The following is a 12,475-nucleotide window of genomic DNA, read 5'->3' as shown; positions in this document are numbered from 1 at the left end:
GCTGGGTCCTCCTGCTTTCAGCACTTTACTTTCAGTATATTTAGGGTTCTCCTTAAAAAATTACATACTTTGATTGGGTCTTGGCTATATATTTCCTTTGTCTAAAGTACCCATTTGTCTTATCTTCTTGGAGAAGTCATTCTTTTCTTTACTGTTTTTAATCTCTGTGATCTTCCTCTCCCTTTCTTTCTTCTCCCTGACTTGAAGCAGAATGAAATATTTCTGTTTCTCATAGCACTTTGCATGTTATAGCACTTATAAACTACATTAAAAAAACTAAATATATTCACTTTATTCTAAGCCCCTCAAGTATTTGAATTATCTTATTCATCTGAGTCTTTTGTATTTAGTACACATTAAGTAATCCTTGAGTGATCATTTCTTTAATCAGTAAATCTATTAGAAATTGGTTTGTCATTAAATTTGAAATCAGTGAACCTCAGATCTCAGTTTAAGCATGTATCAAGAATTGAAATAACATTTTAAAAATAAAAATTTACAGTTTTTACCAAACCCTACTAATGCCATATGGAGATTTTTTAAATGTTATTTTAATTTTGGCAAACCTTACTTACCCACTATAAGTTTACCTTTGAATTGTCATATTGACAGGATGCCAGAACTCAAATTATAAGCCATATTTGCTGAGTTTTGTAATATTTCAGATACAAACTCACAAACTCCCACAAACTGTCACATGGTTTCTATCTTAAGGCATGTTTTGGCTGAAGTTTATTCAAAACAGATTTGAGTTTAAATTAAACCTAGAAAATTTGTGTTACAAGGCTTTATTTAGCATAGTTCTAGAAAAGCAACTACATTTGAAGATAATCTCCTTGTCCTCAAGGTGACAGTCTTTTATTAAAAAAAAAAAAAAATTGTGTAGACCTGCCTGTAATCTAATTTAGAAACTACCATATTAAAGAGCTCAGGGAAAAAAGTTGCTTATACAACTCAAAAACTGTACCTTCTTTTTCGCTTAGGTCCATTTTATTTTGTTTTACTGTTTTACATTTTTACTAAAAAGGTAATTCAATAGCATGAGACTTAAAGGCAAAGATACTTGGAACTATGTCTTTCTGGATGGTAGAAAGATCATACGTTGAACTTCTTTATGTGTTGTCTTGTGTCCCTAATTTTTAATTTGCAGCACTGAGGCCATAGAAAATGCACATTTCTACTTTTTTCATTGTAAACAAGTCTTGGATTTGACCCAGCAATGTAGAAGAACACTGATGGAACAGCCACTGGCTACACTAAACATTCATCGATTTATTAAGACAATGGAAGCACCTCTGCTGGTATGTTTCTTACTTTAATATATTAGATAATTCATACATAAAATTTATTAAGTTTTCATCCATAGATATGCTAAATTTTATTTAGATGTGCTCTATCTTTTCCCATTTCCTTGGACATACTCATTGAGGGTGATTTATGAGTAACTACTTATTAAAGGTAGAATAGAATAATATTCATGAAATGATATTTTAATGCCTGGAAGTATTGTTGCATTGAAATCCAAATATAGCTTCGTGTAAGTGGAAATATTCTGTGGTAGTTTTTTTTTTAAATAAATATTCCTTTTTTTTTTTTTAATTTATTTCAGAGAGAGAGAGAGAGAGAGAGAGAGAGAGAACATGAGCAGGGGAGGGGCAGAGAGAGAGGGGGAGAGAGAATCTCAAGACGATCGTGTGGAGCCAGATGTGGGGCTCGAACTCATGAATCTAGATCAGGACCTGAGCCCAAATCAAGAGTGAGCAGCTTAAGTGATTGAGCCATCCACGCCCCTCTCTGTGGTAGTTATAATGAACTGCAACCACTCCAAGATCACAAAGATCATATCATGGTTAGGAAAGACTTCTTTTGTGAATGTTTTGATGGCTACTTTAAAAGTTGGTAAATATTGGACTATAGCATTTCTGGTGCCCCACTTTCCTTAGTGCTAGCTGGGGAGAATTTATAGAGATGATGATCATCAGACCTTTCTCTCTGAAAGTTTGAAGGATTGTCCTGAGCATGCACAAAACCTTCAGTAGGCCTTCTTACTGAGTACTTCCTTTGTAAATAAAAATGATGCATGTGTATTATAAATAATCCAAACAGTGTGGCAAAATATAAAGAAAAAAAATTTTTAAGCCATCTAATCCTGGCACTCAGAAATATTAGATGTCAGATGACCATCACACCAGTCTGTACCCATATAGATACATACAGTGTCTGTGGGTGTGTGGATTAATGGACACATCCTATTGTATGTGCTACTTTATAGTAAGAAATTTATATTCTTACTTGAATTCAGCAGAGGAAAAAGAAGGTGATGTGAAAAGAGGGATTACGGAAATTTTGATATATCATTTGTTCATTTGTGGGCTCTTTAGGAAATGTTTTGAATGTTGAAAATGATTATGAAAAACATTAAGAAATTAATTATTTTTTTAAAAAACTACACATTTTCATTTTAGATAGAATTGATCTACTTTTTGCTGTGAAAAATGAGAAAATCAAGTTAATATATTTATTTCCATCTTAGCTCCTCTTACCCTTCTTTCATTTTTTTAATGTTTATTTATTTTTAAGAGAGAGACAGAGTGCCAGTGGGGGAGGGGCAGAGAGAGAGGGAGACACAGAATCTGAAGCAGGCTTCAGGATCTGAGGTGTCAGCACAGAGCCCCACGTGGGGCTCGAACCCACGAACTGTGAGATCATGATCTGAGCCCAAGTCAGACACTTAACCGACTGAGCCACCCAGGCGGCCCTCCTCTTACCCCTCTGATTTTTGTTAGTTTTATGTTATTTTTAATTATTAAGGTTTGTAATACTTGTGTTTTATTTTGTAACTATAATTCCCTCCTCTTATAAAAGCTTTTCTTCTACATTTAAATAGATTCAGAGTTTATCAGCCCCAGTTTTACTGGCTTCATTCCAGAGTTTATTTTGAGTCAGTTTTTGTTTGGTTGGATTTTGCCTTCAAATATTTTTTTTTTAAAGCCGTATATAAATCTTTTTCCTTTCCTTTCACATGGCAGAGGGGGCATATTTCTTACTTCCTTGGAGAGAATATCCCCTGAATTTGTTTTATCTTCCATTTCAGCATAGAACCCTGAGAAAGACACCAGCTCATGTTCAGTTCTTCACAAGCCTCAGTTCTCTCTAGACTCCTTTCCTTCTTACCCAATGCAGAAATATTACTAAGAATTCTCAGGATTTTGTCTACTCACCAGTACTACTTTTGCTCTTTGAGGCAGGACTAAAACTAATCCCAAGTTTTACTAAAAATATGCATTTCCTTTTTTGACTACCACATTCTGGCTTGAAGTCCTGTCCCATTCCTAAAGTTTCTGCTTATTAGTTTTGTTTTGCTATGTTTTAAAACTGATTTTTTTTTTAAAGATAGATAATGAGGAGGGCAATTCTCTGGTCTTACTTCACTTTACTATATGTACTTATCAGAAATTATGGAAAGTTAGTTTTTAAATTTTTTTTAATGTTTATTTTATTTTATTTTTTTTTAATTTTTTTTTTCAACATTTATTTATTTTTGGGACAGAGAGAGACAGAGCATGAACGGGGGAGGGGCAGAGAGAGAGGGAGACACAGAATTGGAAACAGGCTCCAGGTTCTGAGCCATCAGCCCAGAGCCTGACGCGGGGCTCGAACTCACGGAGCGCGAGATCGTGACCTGGCTGAAGTCGGACGCTTAACTGACTGCGCCACCCAGGCGCCCCTTAATGTTTATTTTTGAGACACAAACATACACAGCATGAGCCCGGGAGGGGCAGAGAGAGAGGGAGACACAGAATCTGAAACAGGCTCCAGGCTCTGAGCTGTCAGCACAGAGCCTGATGTGCTTGAACTCACAGACCGTGAGATCATGACCTGAGCCGAAGTCAGATGCTCAACCGACTGAGCCATCCAGGTGCCCCTGTAATGCTAATTTTGACATTAAAAAACAAAAACTCTGAAGATTTCATAATGACTTGGTATTCAGTGAAATGTGGCCTTCCTTGAAAGCACGATGCCATGTACACCATTTGTATTATATTATATGTGAATGGCAGCTCCTGAAACATACATTCTAGAAAGAACAAGGTAAATGGCACTCCTAGAACTGTGCAGAGCAGGTGCCCCTGCTCCAAGCCACTATTCACCCAATAGTAATTACTAGTAATACTAGTCAATCCAAGTCCCTTCTAAAATGGAGTTTGTTTCCTGGTACAGCCACTCTGGAAAACATTGTGTAAGTTCCTCAAAAAATCAAAAATAGAATTACCCTAAGGGCAGCCTGTGTGGCTCAGTTGGTTAAGCATCCAACTCTTGACTTTGGCTCAGGTCATGATGTTGTGGTTTGTAAGTTCAAGCCCTGCATCAGGCTCTGCACGCTGACAGTGTGGAGCCTGCTTGGGATTCTCTCTCTCCCTCTTTCTCTGCCCCTCCCCCACTCACTCTCTCTCAAAATAAATAAACTTAAAAAAAAAAAAAGAATTACCTTACAACCCAGCATTAGCACTACTAGTGCTATTGTATCCAAAGGATACAAAAATGCTGATTCATAGGAGCACATATACCCCAATGTTTATAGCAGCACTATCAACAATAGCCAAATTATGGAAAGAGCTCAAATGTCCATCAACTGATGAATGGATAAAGAAGATGGGGTATATATACAATGGAATACTATTCAGCGATGAAAAAGAATGAAATCTTGCCATATGCAACAACATGGATGGAACTGTAGGGTATTATGTTAAGTGAAATAAGTCAGAGAAAGACAGATTTCATATGTTTTCACTCATTTGTGGAATTTGAGAAACAACAGAAGACCATGGGGGAAGAAAAAAAATAGTTACAGAGAGGGAGGCAAACCATAAGAGACTCTTAACCTCTAAACTCTAAACCTTGGTGTCAGCCTAGAAAGCCTTGGCAGTCCAAAAGCACAGATTAGTGGATTTGTCCCCATCAGTACAGAGCAAATGAATGCAAAGTACAGAAAAGGGAGACAAGCCTTGATGTAAGGTTCCCTGAGACTCTTGGTGGGATGGCTAAAGCTTACCCTTGCAGGAATGGGAAGATGATAAAGGGTTCTGAGCTAGTTTGGTCACTTTTCCATCTTGGTATTTTAAACATTTGGCTACATCAGTATTTGAGGTTGTTTTTGTTCTTGGAGAAAACACTGGAGGTTAAAAAACAAAGGCCAAACACTGACAGAAAACACCTCTTAGAACAAGATTTGATGTACCTGGTTTATGCCTTTTGATGGTATAGTAAGCTAGAACAGGGGATGGGGGTGGCAGTAGAGAGGTCCTTGAAGTTAGTACCTAAATTTAATTACTTCTTACAAGTTCTTAACAATAAGACTTAGTAGTAGTTTACTTTGGTAGTGTTTCTTACTTTGTTCTTATTTTCTCACAACCCCACTGATGCTCATCCTCCCCTCTCACATTTCTCTTAACCATTCCTCCTTTATTGTCTTCCACATTAATCTATATACAGGCTTTTGGGGTTCAATCATAGTTAGGTTTTGTATGATTAGTAAGGTGTCTTGTAAACTAGCCTAGGCTTGTGGGTCCAGAATATGAGATAATTCATGTGTTTACATTATCTGTAAACATTAATAAAACTATAAACTGGGATTTGGACTTTTTTGCAGACTTTTTGTGTGCTTGATCATTGCAATGATTGACATTATTATTTCACTTCTAAGCATATGAAAATAGGTGAATATTGGGAGTGTGTGTGTGTGTGTGTGTATTAAGATAGAGTGCTTGTATACTTAATTGTAGATATATAACACAACTATGTCTTATAATCAGGTTGTGGGCATGTCATTTTAATCCTCACAAACTGAAAATAAATCTTGAACATAGAATTTTTAAGTGGGTTTCAATCTTGAATTGATTAAGAGACATTCTGGCGGGTATGGAGTTACCTAGATGCCTTCTTAAGGTTCCCAATGTTGAAGATAGATAGGAAGATGATTTGGTTATTGTCCTGTTGGCTAATACCAAAAACATTTTAGATGCTGATGGGTTTCTCTATATTGGATTCAATTTATTCTGGTATATAGAAATAAAGCTTTTATCTGGATACCAAGGAGACTCTTCAAGTCCAAATATCTGGTAAAATGTTTAAAAACAGATAAAAATGTAGTATAATTTGTCTGAAAATGTTAATTTTTTGTTTGTGCATCTGAGAAAGCTCTCTGTCTCAGATTCAAGACACTTGAATTAAGTTAAACCTACTCTTTTCTGTAGGTAATTAGAAGGATGCTATTATGGTTTGTTCATTTAGCTTTTCTTATTCCTTGAAGACTCATGTGGCAGTGTGCAGCATTATATATAGCAGGGTGTTGGCTCCTTTCATTATTGCCTCATTTCCTTTTTTTTATTGTGGCAAAAAATACATAACATAAATTTACCCTCTTATAAGTGTATAAAACAGTATTGTTGACTCTATGCATATTGTTGTACAACAGATCTCTAGAACTTTTTCATCTTGAATGAATGAAACTCTGTACCCATTGAGAAGCAGCTCCCCATTTCCCCATCTCTCCAGCCTTGGCAATCATTCTGCTTTCTGTTTCTATGAATTGGATTACTTTAGAGACCTCATATAAGTGGAATCATGTAGTATTTGTCTTTTTGTAATTGGCTTATTTCACTTAGCATAATGTCCTCAAGGTTCATCCATGTTGTAGTATTTGTCAGGATTACCTTCTTTTTTTCTATGTTGTGAATATTGGCATTCTTAAAAAAACTTTTTATTTACATTCTAGTTAGTAAACATACAATGTAATATTAGTTTCAGGTGTACAATATAGTGATTCAACACTTCCATACATCACTTGGTGTTTATCACAACAAGTATACTCCTTAATCCCCATCACCTATTTAACCCATCCCCACACCCACCTCCCTTCTTGAGGTGTTATGTATAACATTTTATTTATTGATTTATCATTGATGAGTAGGTTGCTTTCATATCTTGGCCATTGTGAATAATGCTGCAGTGAAGATGGGTTTGCAAATCTCTCTTTGAGATCTTGCTTTTAATTCTTTTGGATATATACCAGAAATGAACTTGCTGGATCATATGGTAGTTCTGTTTTTAATTTTTTGAGCAAACTTTATACTTTTCTATATAGTGGCTGCATCATTTTACATGCCCACCAACTGTGTGCAAGAGTTTTTAATCTCTCCGCATCCTTGCCAATTCTTGTTATTTTGTGTTATTGTTGTTTTAATATTAGCCATTCTAATGGTTTTGATAATCTCACTGTGGTTTTACTTTGCATATCCCCGATGATCAGTTAAGTTTTTCATATGCCTGTTGGTCATTTGTATATCTTCTTTGGAGAAATGTCTATTCCAGTCCTTTGCCCTTTTTTAAGTTGTTATTTTGTTGTTGTTGTTAAGTTGTAGTTCTTTATTCTGGATATTAACCCCTTATCTGATAATGGCTTGCAGTATTTTCTCCCTTTTTGATTATTTCGTCCCACAATGCAGACGTGTTTAAGTTTGATGTAGTTCTATTTGTCTAATTTTGCTTTTGTTGCCTGTGCCTGTGATGTCATTTCCAAGAAATCATTTGTGGTCTAGTGTCATAAGGCTTTCCCCTACATTTTCTTCTAGGAGTTTTATAGTTTCATTTAGGTTGCTAGTTCATCTTGAGTTATTTTTGTATGGGTATAAGATGAAAATTTCTTAATTCTTTTGCATGTGGATATCTAGTTTTCCCAGCACCATTTGTTGAAGAGACTTTCTTTTACCCATTGCATAGCCTTGGTTCCCTTGTCAAAGATCATTTGACCATGTATGCAAGAGCTTATTTCTGGGCTCTCTATTCTGTTCTATTGGTCTGTGTTTAAATGCAGTATGTTTTGAAATCAGGAGTTGTGAGGCCTCCAGCTTTATTATTTCTTAAGATTTTTTTGGCTATTTGGTGTCCCTTGAGATTCCACATGAATTTTAGGATTTTTTTTTTCTGTTTCTGTAAAAATGCCATTGGGATTTTGATAAGGATTGCATTGAATTTGTAGATGACTTTGGGTAGTATGGACATTTTAACAATATTAAATCTAGCCCATGAACATGATTGGGATGTCTTTACGTTTATTTGCATCTTCTTTAATTTCTTCTAGCAATGTTTTATAGTTTTCAGTGTATAAGTCTTTTGCTTTCTTGGTTAAACTTATTCCTAAGTATTTTATTCTTTTTGATGCTATTATAAATGGGATTATTTTCTTAGTTTCCTTTTTGGATAGCTCCTTGTTAGTGCATAGAAACACAACTGATTTCTCAGTGTTGATTTTATATCTTGCAACTTTGTTGAATTCATTCATTAGTTTGGACAGTACTTTTTGTGGAATCTTTAGGGTTTTCTGCATAGAAGATCATGTCATCTGTCTACAGAGATAATTTTGCTTTTTCTTTTTTAATTGTATGCTATTTATTTATTATTGATTGATTGATTGATTGATTGATTTGCCTCGTTGCTCTGTTAACTAATTACTATGTTAAACAGAAGTGGCAAGAGTGGGCATCATTGCTTTGTTCCTGATCTTAGAGGAAAAACTCTCAGTTTGTCACTGTTGAGTCTGATTTTAGCTGTGGGCTTTTCATATATAACATTTATTATGTTGAGGTAATCTTCTCTTCTTAGTTTGTTGAATGTTTTTGTCATGAAAGACTGTTAAATATGATCAAATACTTTTTCTTCATCAGTTGAGATGATCTTGTGATTTTTGTCCTTTGTCCTCCTAATGTAGTATATTACATGGATTGATTTTGAACCACCCTTCATCCCAGGGATAAATTCTACTGGCTAATGGGTTTAGTTTTTTTTTTTATATATATATATGAAATTTATTGACAAATTGGTTTCCATACAACACCCAGTGCTCATCCCAAAAGATGCCCTCCTCAATACCCATCACCCACCCTCCCCTCCCTCCCACCCCCCATCAACCCTCAGTTTGTTCTCAGTTTTTAACAGTCTCTTATGCTTTGGCTCTCTCCCACTCTAACCTCTTTTTTTTTTTTTCCTTCCCCTCCCCCATGGGTTCCTGTTAAGTTTCTCAGGATCCACATAAGAGTGAAACCATATGGTATCTGTCTTTCTCTGTATGGCTTATTTCACTTAGCATTACACTCTCCAGTTCCATCCACGTTGCTACAAAAGGCCATATTTCATTTTTTCTCATTGCCACGTAGTATTCCATTGTGTATATATACCACAATTTCTTTATCCATTCATCAGTTGATGGACATTTAGGCTCTTTCCATAATTTGGCTATTGTTGAGAGTGCTGCTATGAACATTGGGGTACAAGTGCCCCTATGCATCAGTACTCCTGTATCCCTTGGATAAATTCCTAGCAGTGCTATTGCTGGGTCATAGGGTAGGTCTATTTTTAATTTTCTGAGGAACCTCCACACTGCTTTCCAGAGCGGCTGCACCAATTTGCATTCCCACCAACAGTGCAAGAGGGTTCCCGTTTCTCCACATCCTCTCCAGCATCTATAGTCTCCTGATTTGTTCATTTTGGCCACTCTGACTGGCGTGAGGTGATACCTGAGTGTGGTTTTGATTTGTATTTCCCTGATAAGGAGCGATGCTGAACATCTTTTCATGTGCCTGTTGGCCATCCAGATGTCTTCTTTAGAGAAGTGTCTATTCATGTTTTCTGCCCATTTCCTCACTGGGTTATTTGTTTTTCGGGTGTGGAGTTTGGTGAGCTCTTTATAGATTTTAGATACTAGCCCTTTGTCCGATATGTCATTTGCAAATATCTTTTCCCATTCCGTTGGTTGCCTTTTAGTTTTGTTGGTTGTTTCCTTTGCTGTGCAGAAGCTTTTTATCTTCATAAGGTCCCAGTAATTCACTTTTGCTTTTAATTCCCTTGCCTTTGGGGATGTGTCGAGCAAGAGACTGCTACGGCTGAGGTCAGAGAGGTCTTTTCCTGCTTTCTCCTCTAATGTTTTGATGGTTTCCTGTCTCATATTCAGGTCCTTTATCCATTTTGAGTTTATTTTTGTAAATGGTGTGAGAAAGTGGTCTAGTTTCAACCTTCTGCATGTTGCTGTCCAGTTCTCCCAGCACCATTTGTTAAAGAGGCTGTCTTTTTTCCATTGGATGTTCTTTCCTGCTTTGTCAAAGATGAGTTGGCCATACGTTTGTGGGTGGGTTTAGTTTTTTTAATGTGCTGTTGAATTCAGTTTACAAGTACTTTGTTGAGGATATTTGCATCAGTATTCGTCAGGGATATTTTCTTGCAGTTTCCTTGCAGTATCTTGCCTGGCTTTGGTATCAAAGTAGTTGGCCTCCTACAGTGAGTTTGGAAGTGTTCTCTTTTTGGGAAGAGTTTGTGAAGGATTTGCATTAATTCTTCTTTAATGTTTGATAGAATTCTTCAGTGAAGCCATCTGGGCCTGGGCTTTTCTTTGTTGGGAGGTTTTTGATTACTGATTCAATCTCCTTGTTATATGTCTGTTCAGATTTTCTATTTCTACATATTCAGTCTTAGTAAGTTGTATGTGTCTGGGAATTTATCCACATCTTCTAGTTTATCCAAGGTATAGGTGTATAGTAGTTCATAGCATCTCTTACAATCCATTTCGCCTTTATATCCTTTTTTTGAAAATTATCTAAGTAATTTAATAGTAACATGAATTTTAGAAAAATATTGGTAATCCCCCCAATACAGGAGTGTTTTGTTACTTTTGTATGTTCTCTTTTAACAATTTATATATTTTTACATAAAATACATAAAATATTTTATAAAAAATATAAAATATTTTATAAAAATATCAACTATAAAACATTTATGTATTTTATATAAAATATATATTATACTGTTTTCTAAAATATATATTACTATAATATTTTACATAAAGTACATAGTATTTTTATGGATATATAAAATTACTAATTGCAATTTTTATGGTAATAATCTGTTACTTTTTCTATCTATCAAGGACTTTTTTGATTTTGTCTTTTGTCTAATGGAATGGATTATAGCTTTTATGATTAAGAAACTACAAGTTTAAAAAATTTTTTTTTAACGTTTATTCATTTTTGAGACATAGAGAGACAGAGCATGAACGGGGGAGGGTCAGAGAGAGGGAGACACAGAATCTGAAACAGGCTCCAGGCTCTGAGCTGTCAGCACAGAGCCCGACGCAGGGCCCGAACCCACAGACCACGAGATCATGACCTGAGCCGAAGTCGGCCGCTTAACCAACTGAGCCACCCAGGCGCCCCATGAAACTACAAGTTTTTAAAAGAATTACACCAGCTTATACAGAAAGGGACACAGCACAGTACAGAAACAGCACAAAATGAAGAGTTCTTTGGATCCCCAAATTTCTATCAGCAGGAACAGGCCGAGAAATCTACTCAGCTGCAAACAGAGCACCTTTTTTTTGTAAACTAGAAAGGATGAGCTGGGCATTCTGGATAACAGTGTGGAGGTTCCTCAAAAAATTAAAAATAGACCTACCCTATGACCCAGCAGTAGCACCGCTAGGAATTTACCCAAGGGATACAGGAGTACTGATGCATAGGGGCACTTTTATCCCAATGTTTATAGCAGCACTCTCAACAATAGCCAAATTATGGAAAGAGCCTAAATGTCCATCAACTGATGAATGGATAAAGAAATTGTGGTTTATATACACAATGGAGTGCTACGTGGCAATGAGAAAGAATGAAATATGGCCCTTTGTAGCAACGTGGATGGAACTGGAAAGTGTTATGCTAAGTGAAATAAGCCATACAGAGAAAGACAGATACCATATGTTTTCACTGTTATGTGGATCCTGAGAAACTTAACAGAAACCCATGGGGGAGGGGAAGGAAAAAAAAAATAGGCTAGAGTGGGAGAGAGCCAAAGCATAAGAGACTGTTAAAAACTGAGAACAAACTGAGGGTTGATGGGGGGTGGGAGGGCGGGGAGGGTGGGTGATGGGTATTGAGGAGGGCACCTTTTGGGATGAGCACTGGGTGTTGTATGGAAACCAATTTGACAATAAATTTCATATATTGAAAAAAAAAAAGAAAGAAAGGATGAGCTGGGAGACAGAGGGCCCAGAGTTTATCATTAAAAGCCTCAGAGAACAACCCTTAGGGAGTAGGACTGAGCCATAATCAATTAACTGGCAACATGTACCTGGATGGACTAAAGAACCCTGTGCCCTAATGACTACTGTGTGCCTCCTTTTTCTCTCCTTTGAAACAGGAGTGTATATAGCCCTCATCCCGTGCCTGCTCAGTCATTGTTGAGTATGTATTAGGGACAAATAATTTATCTCTTTAGTTCATAGGTCTTCAGATTGAAAAACAGTTCTGAAGGTCCTCTGTCCTTGGGACCACACTAGAGGAACTTCATCAACACCTGGACCTGAATGTAGAGGATGAGATCTTAGACTTTGCATTGATCCTCAAAAGTCTGATGGGATGAAGCCTGAGAATCTTTG

At 36.4% G+C, this 12,475-nt stretch overlaps 1 protein-coding gene across 5 annotated transcripts in view; it reads left to right on the top strand.

The window, feature by feature from the left end:
* TXNDC16 (thioredoxin domain containing 16) overlaps positions 1–12,475 on the top strand; it is a 138,037-nt gene that overhangs the window by 58,415 nt on the left and 67,147 nt on the right. For all 5 annotated transcript variants that reach the window (XM_032593710.1, XM_030319105.2, XM_030319106.1 and 2 more), the window contains exon 9: positions 1,151–1,301. In XM_032593710.1, the coding sequence (XP_032449601.1) occupies positions 1,151–1,301 (151 nt within the window). The remainder of the gene's footprint in view (positions 1–1,150; positions 1,302–12,475) is intronic.

This window comes from Lynx canadensis, chromosome B3 (genome assembly GCF_007474595.2).
Source record: "Lynx canadensis isolate LIC74 chromosome B3, mLynCan4.pri.v2, whole genome shotgun sequence".
NCBI classification, from domain to species: domain Eukaryota; kingdom Metazoa; phylum Chordata; class Mammalia; order Carnivora; family Felidae; genus Lynx; species Lynx canadensis.
Note: the sequence above shows the minus strand (reverse complement) of the source record. Positions and strands in the feature narration are given on the sequence as shown.